We start from the raw sequence: 19,031 nt of genomic DNA, 5'->3' as shown, positions 1-19,031 counted from the left end.
CAGCCATCGCCCCACCGCAACATGGCTCAGATAGTTGGACAAACATGTGGCAACAGCAACCACAGACAGGGAAATCAGTCCAACAGGGTCCCGGGCCACAGCCTCAGCAGGGAGGGGTAACTGTCTGGGGAGGTAATGCCTTCGCAAAAACACAGAGTCCAAATGTGCAGTAAAACAAACCCCAAGAGTAAATGCCACCCATTCACCTACATCCCAAAAATCAACTGAACCAAAACCAACACAAGGACCAATGAGACAATGTTGGGCATACAAACTTTTACTGCTGCTGGGGAGTCAAGCCTGCTGTATGTGTCCTGCCGATCGGGTATCCTAACTTCGCAATTAAGGGAGCCTGCGTGACTAATGCATCACTCGGCTCTTTATCCTCCCGGGTGAGGTTGGCTGGCCACACCGCAGGAAGAGGGCAATCTGATGAGGGGGTGGGGAGGCTCCTAGACAAAGAACTTAAAAACAGGCATCCAGGTCCCCGGACCCAAAATTAAATAGGGATGGGTTTCGATCACTGAATTGAAAAGCCCCCACACTCAGGTCTCCGGCCTGGGACCTGTTTCTTTCATGGTGTGATGCCAAAAGTGCCCCTGAAAAACTAGGCCCCTTTTCAGTTCTTACAGAACGCTGTCCTCACTTGATGGGAGCCGGGATTCCCATACGCCTGGGATAGTGAAGAGCCCATAGCCTCCACAGTACACGCATAAGAACCAATAAGTTGCGATGCGCCCGCATGGTGTGAAGTTAGTCGAGAGGTTCGCCAGTTTACCCAGATGTCCCAGAATTGTGAGGCAGGTCTGGTAAAGTCATCATCCTTAGGCAAAGTTCAGCGAGGGTTCTTGCCTTTGGTCCCAGGCTACACACATTCTTATGATCCTGGTGGTGCTTCTTTTTTTTCCTTCAGGTTTTTCAAATCTTCAAAAGTCTGGTTGCCTTGCCATACCCCTCCAAAATAGCAACAGGAGCATGCCCACTAGCTACCAGTCCCTAGCCACAAGCCAGGAACTGCAAATCAAAATGCACTGAAAAGACGTGGTCTGAGGGAGAGAGGGGGTACCTGGGAGAGGGGAGTCTGCATAGTCCATCACAGCACCAGGCGAGAGTAGAATGCAGAATGCTCTTACCACTGTATCAGACCTAGCAATTAACCAATGCACCAGGACTCATACACACCATCCGGAAAAATTAATAAGCCCCAACCTCTGACACCACAAAACGGCATGATCAGGTTACATGGGGGACATGGAGCAAGTTTCCGACTTTTTGTTTGGCCCTCAGACTTCCCAGAAAGGGAGATTCTTGGAGGTAGCTAAACCCCCAACTCAATGCACAAACACATCTACTCCTGCCACCATTTTTAGTCCAAGGGTTGCCCTTAGTGTATCTGGGGCAATCTTCTTTAACAAACAAGTGGAGCCCAGACATTGAGTTCCTGTGTAGGGCCTTCCAGCTCAATGATACGAAGGGAAATTCGTTTCATAGGAGAGGGTTGAACAAAAAGCATAGACAGCCCATGTCAAGGTGGGTGGATACACTTTGCTAGCAGGGAAGGGGCAACCCCTAATTGCATGGAAACTTACACTGTATTCCTTATGTTTCAGAGGTAAAAGAATGCTTCCACTGGGCAAGAATAAAAACCGCAGCACATTCCTGCACATTCCGGTTATGCAATGAGACACCTTCATGCTGATGGATTGTAGAAGAGGTGTGGCACAGCAGCCAGAGCGGCTGACTCTGGAGCACCGGGCTCCTGGTTCAACCCCGACAGCAGTTCAGCTCAGCACCATGTGACTTTGGGCAATAGCTCACTTAATCTCCCCGATGGCCCCCAGCGACTTGAAACCCTTAATGGGTAATATGTTCTCGCTTTACAAATAGGAATTATTATTATTAATATTATGGATATGTACTGACAGTGCAGTAAGTTTGCCTACACTTAGCTCATCCCCCGATGGTACAAGCTTTGTTCTCTTGTAACCATACACCCTGGTCATTTCCGGAGAAGAACTAACAAATTTGTACCATTTGTGCATTAGGCCCTTGAAAAAAGAACTGCAGATTATTTTGCCGGGGCTTAGTACAAGGATATTCCAGAAGAATTCAGACTGTTCTCGGACTCACAAGTATCGGCAGAGGGTCCATACCCTTCTTCACAGTGCTGACAAAAGCTAATGCCCAGTGGCTCTAAATAACCAGGTGGAAAATGCTCAAATTGATGAACAGCACTGAGCTCAGCCTTTACTTGATCAATACGCCTGATGGTGATGCAGCTTCGGTATGTGTTAGACTTAATGACCACGATGGAGGGAGTGGTGTGTGTCAAGATTGGCGCATCTTGCTGCAGGTTTATCTCAGGGAATGACAAGGATAACATGATATTGACTCTTGCCATCCAAGCACTGCACCGTTTAGAGACATGCATGAGGAGTGGGGCGGGGGCCCTAAGCAGGAGTGGTTCTCAAATTAGTTATCCTGGCTCCCGGTGACTTTCTGGTCATAGTCCTCGAATTGGGTAGAATGCAAGTAACTAGGAAAGGTGTAATTGGCAAAACCGAAGAACAACAGGCCCCCAATAAAGTAACTGTCATGAAGTATGGGTTAGATAGTGTAGTTGAAAATTCAACCAGAGGGGAGAATGTTAATATTGAAAAAGTCAATGTCAATATGAATAACTATAAAAAGAAGTTGCATCTTTATTGACGCAATCACTCATTATGAACTCCACGCCAACTCCAACTCAGAAATACGTAGTCAGGCAGGCGCTGAATCCCAGGACTGAGGTCACTGATTGACAGGCCACAGGTGGGGTGGCAGGTAGCCAGCAGACAAACACACAAACAGGAAACCCCAGATCACTCCCACAGATAGACACAGAGACACCACAATGGTCTAGGGAGATTGGCCCCAATAAAGCACCAATGGCCGGTGGGATAAGTGCGTTCCCAAAACACCAAAAAGTGAGAGGCCACATGAAGTTAGCAACACGTAACCAATCAGAACACAGCTCATGCAGTGATCACGCACTCCCAATGCCGGACCTCTGGACACGCTTTCCACTGGCCACATTGTGTCCACACAAGCTTGAGGCCCACCTGGATTCCTCATTGAATGCATTAATTTATTACTCTGACTGGTTCCGAGGGGCTTTGAGGCTGTGATGTGTTGCATCGGGTTTGCTGAAGACTGCAGATTGGCTGGCAGAGCAACTTTAGCACCACTTCCAAGGGTCAAGCCTTCAGGGGAACCACTTGGGGGGGGGTCTAGGGCTCACATCAGGTAGTGTACAAGTGCATGGTTCAATATGGTTGGAGCCTTTTCTGTACCTGGGGCTCTGATGAGGAGGCCGCCCAACTAGTCACTCAGATGGTCCTAGGATCAAAATGCTGGTCCAGTTCTTGTCACTCAGGTATCAGAGTAGCAGGGAAGCTGGGAAGTATTTCTTGCTGGAGAGCAGTACAGCCGTGCTTATTCTGAGTCTTCCACAGGTCCAGAAGTGTGCCGAAGTGCCGAGCCTGAGGGCAAAATATTTATACCTGGTGCCACTTTGAATTGGGAGAAACTTCTAGAGTTCTCCCTCTACAGAGGTGTCTGGAATGTCCTGCCTCCCTGCCCTGGCCCTAGCTTGTCTTTGGATGGGAACACTAATCTGAAACCCTTTGTGAGTGTGCTGAGGCAGACCTTTTGTGATGTGCAATTGTGGTAGGTGACAATTACACATCCCTCAATCTGACAGAGATAGCTTATTAATATTGAAAAAGTTGATGTCTATGTATAAAAACGAAGTTGCAATTTTATTGGCAAATTCGCTCATCAAATCCCAACTCAGAAATATGTAGTCAGCCAAGCCCTGAGGCCCAGGCCCGAGGTCATTGATAGACAGGTCAGAGGTGGGGAGATTGGCCAGGGAAATTGGCCCCAAAAAAGCACACATGGCCTGAGGCATCCGTGGGTTCCCAAATACCATAAAGTCAAATGCCATATGAAGTTAGGAACACATAGCCAATCAGGACACAGCACACGCAGTACACGCAGTAATCACATGCTCCCCATGCCGGATATCTGGACACATTACCCACTAGCCACATTGTATCCATGCACAATGTGCAAAAGACAGAGGTTCACATTCCTTACCAAAAAAGGATCACCAGAACTATTTTATGGCATTGAAAAAATTGTATAAAAACCCATGTCAGATCGGTAGTAAGTTGAGACAGTCCTCAGACCGTATGCACGTAACTGTTCTCCCAGCAGCACTGTTTAATTAAATGAACTGTTCCTGTTTTGCCAAACGCTTCTGGTCTCTTGTGTTTTTCAAGGTATTTCATGTTCAAGCAACAGGCTCATTCTGCATATACCTAGCACCCCTTTGTGTTACTGTCTGGAAGCAATACACTAAGACCAACTTTCCAGCTACACCTAGTCATGTGACCCAAGATACAGGTTGCAGGCACCAAATGGTCAGGACAAGAAAATGCCATATTTCTAAAAGTCATTGAACATGGGAGTTAGGCCCAAAGAGGACAAGGACCTGGTAGGGCCATATATACTTGCTCACAATATTTCTGAAAGTGGCATGTTCAGAGCTGTTACTTAAATTCCAACTTTACCATTAGAGATGGTTTTAAATTACAATTCTTTAGAGACCAATCTTTTCTTTTTTTACCTACTCTCAATTGAAAGTTATCGCCTATTAAATGTAATAACATAACCCAATGTTATCCTGTGGAAGAGACAGGCCTTGCAGTAATGAAAAACTAATTTGAGAGTTTTTCACTACCAGGACATGTAAAAGTTAAAAGTACATACTCAACTTGTTAAATACACTGCACTCTATGGTCTGTCACCGCCTATCCTAGCGGTGATTTATATGTATTAAAAAAGAAAGTTTTAGGCCTGGCAAAAGGTTTATTTTGCAAAGTCGAAATAGCAGTTTAAAACCACATACACAGGCTGCAATGGCAGGCCTGAGAAATATTTGACACTGCTACTTAAGTGGGAGGCACAATGAGTCGTGCAGGTCCACTAGAAGCATTTAATTTACAGACCCTGTGTATATGTAGTACCACTTCACTAGGGACTTAGAAGTAAAGTAAAAGTGCCAACTGACTGTAAGCCAATTTCACCATGTTTAAGGAGAGAGTGCTTTAGCACTGGTTAGCAGTGGTAAAGTGTGCAGAGTCATAAGACCAACAAAAACAAATGTATGAAAAAACAGGAGGTATAAAGCAAAGGTTTTGGGGGAAGACCATCCTAAGGCTGACAGGTCTAACATGCACGCACAGTACACCATCACTGGGTATAAATGTCATGGATTTAAAGGGCCTGGCTGCGGAGGGGCTAGTTCTGGCTGCTTGGTATACCACCACTGGATGTAAGCTTGACTGATTCAAGTAGCCCTGCAGTGGAGGGGCTAGTGCAGCCTTGTTGGTACACCACCACAGGGTTCAAGCTTCATTGACTAAAGGTGCCCACCTGTGGAGACACTAGTGCACCACCACCAGTTGCAAGCTTCATGGCTGCATATGGCCCAGAGGAATGGTTAAATGTACCGCAAACCTACTGCCAACCTGGCATACCAACACTAGGACAAACTTTGCAGACCAAAAGAGCCTTACTGCGCCCAGCCCTGTAACTGAACCCCACTACGTACTGTCAAAGACCATGAAATATGGCTATTGGATGCCTACAAAGCAGTTGATGTAGGTTGGGGAAAACAGATTCTGCATACAAAATCCCTGGTACAGTTAAGTTACAGAGGCTAGCCATAAACATGTGTGATGCATTCAACCCCTGCTTTGTATGTGTACAAGCCATGTCCTGCAATAGTTAGGTTGCCGTCAAAGGTTTTCTACAGAAATTGCAGCAATTCCTTACTAGTCACAGCCAAAATATGTGGACAGCAATGGTTAGAATTTAACTTAGGTTGAATATGCTTACAAACCACATACATGTACTAATAAAAACAAAAGATTGAGGTGCAGTTATTGTTAGGCTTGCTCACAACACCATAGCATATGTTTCAGAAACCTCAGACATTCACTGAACAAACCAGAGTTAAGGTGCAGTCATGGCTGCAAAACAAAACCTAAAAAACACTGAAATTCTGATATTATGGTTCAGTAAACTAACTTTCACCCAGTCATGTACTGCTCAAGCCATCACATATTACATCACACTTGACATGTTAAATGACATCAATGACGGCATCATTAAAGACATCTCAAATTACCTAATAGAGGACATCACCAAAGTCGCAATGAGAGGAAGGCCAGATTTTGCCTACTATGCTTCGCTGCATAATAACCAGACCTGCCTTTAGTGACAAATATGCCTGAATTACATTCTGACAGCAGTGATAATATATTCAGAAATGTACTGGGTGTCCTAACAGTGTCCATTTAATATTTACTAATGGGAGATTGTAAGAAATTGGAGTATTAGTTGGGAATGAGAAGTAGTTGAGGGAGGTCAATTAATAATGACAATCTTTATCAGGGTGAACCACAAAAGTCATTAAATAAACCTGTGCTTACCCTTTGGTAGCTTAGCACAAAGCTGTCAGGCTTATCTTAGAGGCAATGTGTAAAATATTTAAGCAGTACTCAAATAGTAATAAAGTGAAAACATAACACAAGAAAAATCTCATACTAATTTAGAAATATACAATTGATTGTATTAAATAAAATGACACCAAAATGAATAAAACCCAATCTGTAGTGCTGGAGGTATTTCTGTTTTTACTTTCAAATTAAAACAGTGTCAAAGAGAACACAGCACCATCCGTGGTTGTCTGATCACGCTAGTCTGAATCAAAGTCAAAATGCAGTGGAGTGTGGGTCGACTACAAGGATCGGGTTCATCCCTGTGAAAAGTTTACTTTCTGACTTAGAAACTTTTATAGAGAAAAAGTGATAATTGACACGTAGTTGGTGGGGCAACCAGCAAGCTGGATTCAAAGTGATGCTCAACAACAGGAGGTAGCTGATGAGCAAGGCACTGGTGCGATCGTCAACAAAGGTGGGAAAATCACAAGGCCTTGACGTTGGTCGGATGTTGATCATCATCGGTCTTGATGAAGCCTTCTATGTTCGAACGCAGGCATTTTTCTAAAATTTGGATCTCCTTCAGCAGCACACACCAGCAAGTTGAGGCAAATGGGGGATTTGACGTATGTTGCTGCGGTTCTATGGAGACGTCTGTGCTTTGAGCAGAAAATTGGCAAAAAGTTTCCAAATTCCACTTCTTGTGATTGGGGGAGAGGAGGAGTACATCCAAACACCAGGACCTGGAGTCAGGACTCACTCTACCAGAGGTCAGCAGAAGGGTCTAGGGCAGGTCCAGTTGGTACTGGTAAGAAGAGCCTCTGGAAACGTGTGTTGTCCCTATAGCTTAAATAGGAGTTCAGCCAACTGACCCTTGTAGTCACTTCTGGGTCCTGTGTTCAAGGCAAGCAGGTCCAATCTTCCATCCGGTTTCAAACAGCAGCAAAGTCCTTCTTCTGATCTTCACAGTTCCAAGAGTGTTCTGAGGAGAGGTCTGTGAGGCCCACTTTTATGTGGCAAAAAGTTGAATGCCATATCTAACATGTTTAGAGTGGAGAATATAAGGACTTTAGCACTGGTTAGCAGGACTACAGTGCACAGTGTCCTATGGCCAGAAGAAACAGATTCAGCAAAAGAAGACAATATTCTTGAAGAATATCATGCAAAAAAGGGTCATTTCAAACAGATATACTTGCCCTAGTAATGGAAATCTCCACAGCCGGCCAGAAAGTTACTAAAAGTGACCGTATGTATATAAAATTAGTTGTCCGAGTATAAGTGTGAGGAAATCTTCATACGGAAATAGTGAAGTGCATCCATCGGATGATCTATACCTTCTGGTGCAAGTGCAGATCTCTGCATGAGGCGATCACAACATGATAACTTACCTTTGCGAATAGGATCAGTAATATTGAAAGGTATGTAGCATGCATACAGGGTCATTTCTATTGCAACAAACAGGGACAGATGCAGTTATATTATCACTACATAGGTTCTTTCTCCAGAAACATGCTGGTGGCATCACATTAAAAGTAAGACAGCCCTTCAGGGACATAAGACTCCTGTAAAGAGATGGCAATCCAGCAGAAAAGTGCTTTGACAGCCCACAATAGGTATGGCCAAGTATTGTAGCCCTGCTAAGGAGTGCTTATGCTGTCCTTTACAAGTATTTCAGCTTTTCAGAGAAATGCTGCTGATACTATCCATTTCTAGTATCGCAGTCCCCCTAAGAAGTGCTGACGTTATCCGTCCAATAGAAGTATTGCTGAGGAGTGCTGGTATTGTCCCATACAAGTATCACACCCTGCTGAGACGTGCAGTATTGCAGTCCCTCTGAAGAAGTAATGCAGCCATGCTGAGAAGTGCTGATACTGTCCTATACAAGAATTGCATCTCTTCCAAGAAGTGCCTATACTGTCTGATTAACCAGCCAAGTCCAGGGTACCTTAGCAACCACTTTATAGAGTGCAAACCCTTTTCGGCTTTTGAGGCCTATATGGACCAGATCGATCATTCCTCCACTAAATTCCTTTATATAAGGTTCAGGTTGAGCACTCTTATCCTCACTTCATTTACCTCTAAATGGAAACGTGGCCAGTGGGGGAAGTAGCCTCTGTGCAGCATGCAAAGGGTGTGAGGAAACTAACTACCATCTGCAGTTTTTTCCCCTTCTATTTCAGCAGCTCAAACGCGGGATCGTCCCCCTTCTACGTTTTTTAGGAGTGCACCAGTATAGGGTTGCCCTGAAAATTTGCAGAGTCGACACCTCGACCAAAATCGTGTTTTCGATCACCAAGCTTCTAGAGAGTGTCTGGCTGATCCGGTGCAAAGCCATCCAACGCGAATTGAATCATTCCTCTTGCACGCACAGTGTTTTAATTATAGTATATGTGTACATTTAAAAAAAATAATAATAATATCTTTCTATTTATGGCTTTTAAATTATTATTTTATATTATGGTTTTAAGACTTATGGTATTTGTTTTGCTGTCACCTAAGTGAGCCCACATTATTTTTCTTAAAACGTTGCGTTATGCTATTAACTGTGCTTTTTAATTGGGCTTATATACTGTATTTTACTTTCTCCTCTGTGACTTTTATGGTCTATGACCGAAATAAAGTTTAAACTGACTACTTATACTGTCCATTTGAGGAAATGTTGCCTGTCAACATGACCTATTAGTTTCGTGCTTTGCACCTGCCATGATAACGCATTCCCATGGGGACATTTTTTTCCCATTTTAAGTGCCAATCCTAACATAGTGGCTCAAAAGTGACTCGAAATGGTTGTGTGAAATCACTTCCCACCAAACTGTTCTACTCAAAATGGTTCAGTAATAACGTTTTGGATGACTTGTGCCCCACTTGCCAAGTTAGCTCTAAACCATAGTTCATTTATTCCATTTTTGCCAGAATTACCAGTTGATAAGAAAAAAATTGATTATTCCGTTATGCTTCTTGGTAGGCCGAGGGCATTATCTAGAGGTCTTAAGACTCTTGTGTACTGATACCAGACAACCTATTGTATTTGATCTTTCTAGATTCTGGCTTGCTCTTTGGATTAGCCGTAAAAAATTATGTAGCTGAGTCACTGTGTTTTTGGAAAGCCTTGCCAGATCAGAATGTTATCAATTTATTTTATTTATTTTTTAAACATTTTGCTATTTTGTACTTGTGGGAACTTCAAGCGCCTTATCCTGTGCCATACATTTAGCTGCTTTGCACATATGCACTTTAAAACTGTTCTGGGGGCCAGTAATTTTGAATTCGTACAAATGTTTTTATCAATTGTTATTCCATACTTATTCTAACTGTATATTTTGCTGTATACTTTCTTGGGACTCTTTGCTGGATAGTTTAGGATCTGTGTGATCACAATAAAGTTGTAAGTAAGTAAGTTGTGTGAAAGTGGTCTTACCACTGCCATTCTAGTTATACAGGACTAAAGGGCACATGCATCATTGAAAATTGCATTCCCATATGGTGCGAATTGCAAAAATCGTCCGTTTGCGAATGCAATTTGAACTTTTGGGATGCATCATAATTTTTTTACTTTTGGCAATTTTAGAAATCGCAAAATTGCGATTACTTAAATTGCGATTGCATTTAAGGAATCTCAAATTGAGATTCCTTAAATGCAATGCATCAAACTAAATAAATTAGCGATTTCGCTAATAGGGGGAGCAAATTACCATGAAGTTGACCTTCATGGTAATTTGCCAAAACTTTGAAAAATGCACTAAAGTGCATTTTTCAAAGTTCCATTTTACACAGGCATGTGCGTGTGTAAGATGTACTTATAGGCAGATTTCAGGGGTGTAACAGGGTGTCCTTTTGACACCCTGGCACCCTTGAAATTTAATTCTCAATTTGCGATTCTCTAGTTGAGAATCGCAAATTGAGAATGTCTTCCCATTCATTCCTATGGGCCTCTAGGCCCATAGGAATGAATGGGGAGGTATTCCTTAATTGCGATTCTCAATTTGCGAGTTGCAATTAAGGAATTTAAAAAAATCGCTTTTTTTAGCGATTTCTTTATGCATAGCCATTCGCGATTCCTTATTAGCGAATCCTTATTTTTCGCTAATAAGGAATCGCAAATGGCAATGTTGATGCATGTGGGCCTAAATGTTTTCCCAGCTTGCCCAAGCTCCTTTTTAGAGAGTTACAATTGTTTTAGCATGCCTATGCTTCTCCTGGGTAGCTTGTTGAAACCCAACCTAATCTGTCAGCCTTAAAAGGGGATCCCAGCAGGTAAGAGCAGGGATTATCTGATGAAAGATCTGCCAGTGTCAAGTGAAATTAAACTGAGCCGCCCAGCTCATCCCAATCACCCTGCCAGCAGCCCCTCACCCATAGCTGGTCCACTGCCAGAGCGTGCCCACGGCTTCCTGGCACAGCCAGGCAGAGCACAGCGCTGACTGCACGGGGGCTCTGCTGCAAGCTGCCCTTTCAGAAAAAATGTTTTTACTTCTCAAAAACAAAAACATCCTAAATACAATAGCAGAATCTCTCCTTCGCGCCTTACTTACGAGGGATAATGCCTTTGATGAAGGATAGGTAATATCTCTGCAGCGTCACTGGAGTGGGAGAGCAGTAAATCCCGGAATCTCTCTGCGAAAAGAAAAGGTCACAGCCAGTAAATCATGCAGCTAGAATCCTGTTCTGAGCAACTGCTTTAATTGTAATTGTTTCTGAAACCAGCTCTTTATCTAGCTCATAAAAGAAGATTAATGTGGGTTTGGAAAAGACATTTGGCACATCAGTTTTCTCTCTCCTCATTTTACCTTTAATAAATGCATTATAAATAAAACAGGTTTTCGTCCTGGGCAAAATAAAGACGCACTAAAACTACAAAACAGCATTATTAAATTCATTGTCCATGCTTTCATTGAGGTTCCCTTTTTTGTTTGTGATACATAGAGCTCCTGAGCAATGAGATCAGAAAACCTAGGATATACAATAGAACGGGTGGGGGGGGGTATCTGTTTGCATAAACATAGCAACATAGCATGCATAACACAACATGACATGTAGTGAGTCGGAAACAGGCTAGTTCTCAAGTCAGGGGATAAAATGCAGAGATTTGCTCCAATGGCCTCACTCCTACGTTTCAAGTAAATTCCTTCTTTTCAGGGACTCACAGAAAATCCCTGGAGAACTCTTGGCCAACCAAGACATTCAGGGGCATATTATCAAGGGGGTTTATCTCCGCTTTTTTGGCTTTAAAAGCCAAGAAAGCGGAGATAAAATTATCTCCCTATTACCTAGCTGTCGCTAACACTAGTTAGCGACAGCTAGTAGGAGATAGCGACCATCTTGGGCCCCACTTTGCATGTCAGTGATATTTATCACTAATGACATGCAAAGTGGGCGTGCCAAGATGTTAACGACTGGAAACAGTCGCTAACATCGCTATCTCCTATTACCAACTTTTGGAGATATTCGCGCTAAGCGCGAATATCTCCAAAAGCTAACACCTGCCCTGAGCAGTTCTTAGCCATGCTATCCAATGGGAGGTGGATAACATAGCTAAGAGCATTAGCTCGGGAATGCATGAATATCGCTGACTTTTCAGCGATATTCATGCATTGCGGCCGTTTTTTATCGCATTTGCGATAAACCTTGGTAATACCAAGGTTTATCTGCGATAAAAATCGCCGCAGCTCAGTGGTAACATTTTGTCTCTAAACAAGCAAGAGCGATAATTATCGCTATTGCTTGGTAATATGCCCCTCAGAGTTTTCCATGAGTACTTGCATAACGCTGACAGATGCAACAATTCCACAATGGGAACATTCCTTATATGGAAATCCAACACAAAGCTGCATTTGCAGAGTGGGCTTTTTTTTCTTCACAATGGCGGAAATATGTCATCCCATGAAGGAACTACTTCCCCATCCATTCCCAATTCAGTGTAGTACCAGAATATCCAGTAGGGAAAGCTTGTTTTCGTGCAGGGGAATGGGGGAGTGACATGTTCCTCAAGGGGCACCATGGTTAACCACAGGTGCACATTGAACAAGCATTGGCATAGCCAATAGGTCTCACCTTTGGGACCTTAATAGTGTTTAGCTATGCAACATTTGATGTTGTTTCACCAAGAATATTGTGCTGGATAACTAAACACTTATAAGGTCCCAAATGCGAGACCTATTGACTATGCCAATGCTTGTTTTTAAAGTAGTGGAATCAACAGGAGGTGGAAGCACCATGAAAGGTCTGAAGGAGTGAGGAAGCAACATAGAGAAGTGCTGATAGTGGTGTGGAAGCGACATAGGGGAGTTTGGACAGAAGCAACACGGGGTTTAAAAGTAGCAACGTGGAGGGCACAGGTGGGGGAAGCACTGACGGGGAGAGAGGAGGAGCGTGCTCCATGCAGACTCTGGGCAACAATGGTGAAGAAGCACACGAACGAGCACTACAGGGAGTGGGTCAGGCAGAAGCACATGGGTGACCGAGAGCAACACTGAGTGAGAGAGAGAGAGAAATACACAAGGGACACAGCTTAAAAGATATGCACTCCCATGAACTGCTTAAACACAAAGGAAACGAGAACAGCTGATGTGGTTGCTATGACAGCTCCTCAAGCTTCGGGGGGAATTTACTTCAAAGCTCACTCAGTTTACTAAGCATTGGTCCGTCAGTAACGGGTAAAGCAAGTGCCTATGGGAAGCATCATTTCTAGGACCGGCGAATAGGATACGTACAAGCGAAAACTCTTTCCTAGAGATGTATTTGGGAGTTCCAGCTGTCTCTTAACATGACTTTTCCTTATTTTTACGTTTTTCAGGGTGTGCTGGTGACCAAAGGCATCTGTGTGCTAAATATAGTGATAAATAATTGGGGAAAGGAACCGCCTTGGACCTTGAATAGCAAGGTTTTCAATGCCTTATTAAGCTGCTTATAACTATCAAGGAATGTGCTTCAATGGGAAGGGAGTTTCATGGATAGGCTGCCTAGAAAATGAAAGCACAACTACCTTGCGAGATTTCCTTATTCTAGGCTTGCACAACAGAGAAACACAGAAGTGGGGGAATATAGTGCATTAAAAGATGTAGATGAAACGAAGGACTGTCCTAATGGAGCAGTGGCAGCTCGCCATAAAGGGCTTTGGGGCTCCGCCTTGTCATTAAAAAAACAGGATAGAAGCAATGCCTCTAAAAAAGGAAACTTATATTGATGCTTAAACAAAGAGTGCAATGTTGAGCAAAGGCTTACTAAAAGTCTCGAAGAGCGGCGCATGCGCTGGCTCAGCAAGACCTAAAAAAGAGCTTATGCAGAGTTTTGCAGAAAATAATGAGTTTGCAGAAATACGTGTGTGAATCACCATTAATGAAAAGGTAGCGGATGACCTAGAGACACTTATAACTGGAATCTTTCATATAAGCTCTCGAGCAATAGTTAATAACATAAGCAGGCAAGTAAGACTAAGAAGGGTTGAAATACAGGAAGCACTGATGGCCTATGTAACGGAAGCTCGAAAGAACGTGCAGAAGGCAAGTACTAAGAAGAATGCCTCGAATACATGTTCATTGTCATACTGGGAAATTGGCTGGGGAAGAAAAATAAAGGTACAGACCTCTTGCATTGATGTATTGAAAAGGTATACATCAGGCTTTTACAGAGGCACTGCTACGTTAACGTCTCTCTTGCTTTCTGCTGGTGAAGACTAAAGAAGCATTTAGACAAAGCCATAGCTTGAGCTATACTGAGAATTATTTCTATAGGCGAGGCTGCGCAAAATGTAGACAATCAAGTCAATGAAAGATTGCTATACTAAGATCAAAATAAAAAAAGATGGAGCTTATCATTTCAGAGTTGTGTCATATATAAATAAAGTCAGCATTTTGGGGAAATAACGTTTTGCAAAAAGAACTGCGAGAATGGGTATTTGCTTTAAATTCTTTACCTGAACTCCATCAACAATATATCACTGTTGTAGAGCCACTGTGAAATGAAGCACTGGTTCTTGATGGGTGATGAAATAGGCGTTTATTAATAAAGTTAAGTAAAAGGATAAGAGATAACGTCCTACCCACAGCGAGCAGGGAAGAGTAACAGACTTTCTTAGAATCTGGAATCTCTAGAGCTGAATGACACGCAGGTCATTCTGACATGCTCATGAGATTCTTAGTAAGAACATTACACATCTTCCCTCTTCCCAAAAACAAAATATCGAAGAAAAGAGAAAGAACTAAAGAACAAAACAAACAAAATTCAATGTAAAATAAAATCATTAAGTCTCATGGGGATTTTACCAACACGCAAACTCTTCCTCAAATTGGGCACAACACCAGGAGTATTATTATTTTTTTACTCATGTGAAACAACAGGAAAGTTAACACCTGTATTAGATGATTCAGGAGCAGTCACAGAACTACTAGGTTTCTTTACAATCGCAATTCTGTTAAGGTTCCAAATGCGCCCATCACTTAACTTGACAGCATTTAGGAAAAGTTTCTTTACAAGATAAGGAGAGGAATATTTTGAAACACCAGAGGAACGTTGCGGGAGATGAACACGTACCCAGTCACCCACACGCACCCGAGGAGTGAGTGATAGCGTGTCTGTAGTCAAAGTAAGCTTTTCTCTTAGCAAACTTTCTCTCCTGACTAGCTTGCCACGAAGCTGACCCAACAGTGCCACCCATGTTAAGAGAATTTTTTTCCTTGTACCTCATCCATGATTGGAACTTACGGGTATTAGGTTTTCTACCACGACAAAGTTCAAAAGGAACTAAGGATGTAGTGGAATGGGGAGTAAGTCTATATAGCATGACTCTTTCTTGGATAGCAGCTTTCCAGTCTTTGTTTATAGACTTGGCAAGTTGAATGGACTCCTTTAACACGCGATTGAACCTTTCTACGATTCCGTTGGTTTCGGGATGGTAGAGAGAACAACGCTTGTGTCGAATCCCTTTCTCAGCAAGATATGTTTCCATCTCTTTGGAAAACAATTGGACTCCATTGTCTGTCAGGAGACAATCTAGAAGACCTTCACGAGAAAAAACGTTATCAAGAAACTTAATGATGACCTTGGATTCAATGCTATAGCACCTTGAAAATAAATCAATTAAAACTATAACAAAAGACTGACCAGTGTTACAGTAAACAGGTCCCAGAATATCAAGAGCGAGCTCTTGCCAGCAACGAGATGGAGCCTCACGGACAACCATGGGTTGAACTCTGGTTTTAAGAATTTTGTCAGAGGTGTTACATTCTTGACAATCTCTAATCATATGTACTACCATTAAATCTCTTCCAGGCCACCAGAAATGTGGACAGATTCTTTCTTTTGTCTTTGAAATACCTTGGTGACCTTGGTGAGCTTGTCCAATCATAGTTTCTCTAAGAGACTGTGGTGGTACCAATCTGGTTCCCCTACGAAGTAACCCCAAGGAAACAGATAATTCATGCCTTACACTCCAGAATTTTTTTGTTTCGTCATCAAGGCTCCTAATTCCTTCCCAACCCTCACGAACTAGTTTGCAAACCTTGACAATAGTTGAATCTTCACTCAAAACACTACATGTGACCTCACAAACTTTATATTCATCCTCATCACAATGAAGATCATTCGACTGATATTCATTGCAGCACAATCATGTGGAACAAGGCGTGAAAGACAATCAGATACTTTGTTTTGTGTGCCAGGTATGCGATGAACCACAAAGTCAAATTCCTGCAGAGCAACAATCCCTTTGGTAATTCTGGAGGAGACAGCGTCCAAACTCTTCTTTGTGAACAAGTCTTTTAAAGGTTTGTGATCAGACTGTACGACGAAAGAGCTTCCCCAAATAATTTTTTCCAGTTTTTTAATTGCCCAGAAGATGCAAAGTGTTTCCTTTTCAATTACCGAGTACTGCAACTCAGCACCTACTAGAGCTCTTGACAAAAACATTATAGTCGTTAAACGTCCATCTTTAGTTTGTATGAGTACCGCACCAAGCCCTTTTGAGCTGGCATCAGTAACAAGAACAGAAGGTATTACGGTATCAAAACTATGCAAAGCAGGAGCTTGACTTAGAGCTTTTTTAATGTGTCGAACTCTCCTTGCCAAGCATCCGACCAAAGAAACTTTACACCCTTCTTGAGAAGAGATCTGAGAGAGTGAGTGCGGGAGGTAAACTGAGGAACACATTTATTATAATATTCTGCCATCCCTAGAAAATTTATCAGCTCATCTCTGGAATCAGGTATGGGAAGAAGATTAATAGTATTTATTAACTAATCTTTAGGCTTGACTCCATCCTTCAGCAGTTTATGACCCAAGTAGTCAATTTCATGAAGATTAAATTTACATTTATTCTCACGCAAAGTCAAACCACGTGACTTGAAGCGATTTAAAACAGCTCTAAGTCTCTCATCATGAACAACTTGGGACGGGCCATAAACAAGAACATCGTCTTGATAGATCTTTATGCCAGGGAGACCCTGTAAGATGTCTTCCATAGCTCTTTGGAAGACTGAAGCAGCCGAGTTGAGACCAAATGGAAGCCTGGTGAACTTAAAGGTGCCGAAGGGTGTTATAAAGGCCATGAGATTTTGTGATTCAGGGTCGATTTTGATCTGGTGGCATGCAGCCCTGAGATCGAGAGTGGAAAAGACTTCAGCACCGTCCAATTGTGTCAGCATCTCAGCAATATTGGGGAGAGGATGTTTGTCAGATATGACTGCACGATTGAGAGAGCGTAAGTCAACGCAAAGCCTGACCTCACCAGAGGCTTTGCGGACAAGAACCACAGGAGCTAACCAATCAGATGCTTCAGACTTCTTGATACCTTTATCTATTTTTTTTAAACAAACCTCAAATTTGTTAAGACTGTCAGATTCAGAGTTAGAGAGCTCAGGGAGATGTTCAAAAATGTCTTGTCCTTCTGAGCCTAAGCAGTGTAGTAATCGGGCAGATTTCCTCTCAGCACTCAGTGAGACGCCACAGACTCTAGCGTAATTGATAAAAACTTTTTTCCACTTAGACCAGCGTATTGGTGGTTCACCTGGGTTGAAAAGAAAAAACGGTGGTGGAGTGACGTTTTGCATATTCACTACAACTTGAATAAGATTGAAGAGCCAAACTCAAAGGTGCAGACTTGAAGAGTGAAGAGGTTTGTAAATATCAGAGTGAGTAAATCACAACGACAGTACAATGTATTACAAAGGCTGTGCTTGTCAGCGAAGTAAAGTGGACAAGCAGAAATGTTCTTTTGTTATGAACCTGGAACTGTGTGCTGTTACTAGTTTGCCTTTGAATGAGAAGTTTTCCTGTCACAATAATTCACCCTTTCTGATTTAGAGGAGCGAGCGGAGTGTGATCTTCAATTAGCAAGTGGCCGATGAATTAAACATTTTTAAAGATGAAAGAGTATTTGCTCTTCAAATGAACAAAATAAGAAATAAATGGCACACTTTTGATGCGTGATTTTTATTGCTTATTGATGATGAATGACACCCTGTAGTTGTGTTCTACTTTGTTTTTAATAGTGACAGCCACAGAACTTGGCAGCGAAAGTAAGTTGTCATAAGGAAGCAGTTAAAACGATTTGCATCGCGCTGAAATCTTTGCTGGGTCGCTGGGTAACTAAGCAACAGGGCGTCAAAGGAGAAAGGCGAATCAAGACGTTCGTTGCAGCGCTGATTATTTGGTAACCAAGCAACAAAGGCGTCCAGGTTGCGAGGAAATTGGTTACGTGTGTGAGGTTACGCAAGCACGTAGCGCGGTGAAAATTTCCAGTCAGGGATTGCGTGACGTTGCGCTGTAAACATTCCAGTCAGGGCTCGCGCTCAAGTGTCAGGCTTGCTTTGGAGGAACATAGTGTTGTCTCGCGCATTAACTCGCGCTGGGGACAATGTTGATGCGCAAGTAAGAGAAGTAATGAGAAACTGTCAAAATATGCGCAAAGATCCTTTTAAGAAGAAGAAAGGCTTAACAGTACCTTAGGCAAGTGAGGACAAAGTTCTTGCCTCTCCTTCTTGACACGAACGCGCTTCTGTTTCTTCGAAAGTTGCTTGAGTGTTAGGACAGCGTCATAGGTGCAGGGAGTCCATCCCAGGATCGTCGCCAGTGAAATGAAGCACTGGTTCTTGATGGGTGATGAAATAGGCGTTTATTAATAAAGTTAAGTAAAAGGATAAGAGATAACGTCCTACCCACAGCGAGCAGGGAACAGTAACAGACTTTCTTAGAATCTGGAATCTCTAGAGCTGAATGACACGCTGGTCATTCTGACATGCTCATGAGATTCTTAGTAAGAACATTACACACTTCTAACCCAATCACCTCCTTGATTTAATCTTGGCTCATTTTTTGGTAGTGCAGACCGGAATCAAGACTGATCGGAAGGCAATGCCCTCTCAGACAACAAAGCCATCAAGCCATCTTAGAGCCTATGCTGGGCAGTAGCATAGATCCCAAAAATTAGGTGCACCTGCTACTATAGTGATAAAAAGTAGAAATATCTGGGAAGCAATTGCCTGTTTA

The 19,031-nt window shown here is 42.7% G+C and overlaps 1 protein-coding gene across 7 annotated transcripts in view; it reads right to left on the bottom strand.

Moving 5' to 3' along the window:
- The window catches only part of NOX4 (NADPH oxidase 4), an 840,225-nt gene that overhangs the window by 144,177 nt on the left and 677,017 nt on the right, over window positions 1-19,031 (bottom strand). For all 7 annotated transcript variants that reach the window (XM_078658423.1, XM_078658420.1, XM_078658421.1 and 4 more), the window contains one exon: window positions 11,084-11,165. In XM_078658423.1, coding sequence (XP_078514549.1) covers window positions 11,084-11,165 — 82 coding nt within the window. The remainder of the gene's footprint in view (window positions 1-11,083; window positions 11,166-19,031) is intronic.

This window comes from Lissotriton helveticus, chromosome 8, assembly GCF_964261635.1.
Source record: "Lissotriton helveticus chromosome 8, aLisHel1.1, whole genome shotgun sequence".
Lineage (NCBI taxonomy): Eukaryota > Metazoa > Chordata > Amphibia > Caudata > Salamandridae > Lissotriton > Lissotriton helveticus.
Note: the sequence above shows the minus strand (reverse complement) of the source record. Positions and strands in the feature narration are given on the sequence as shown.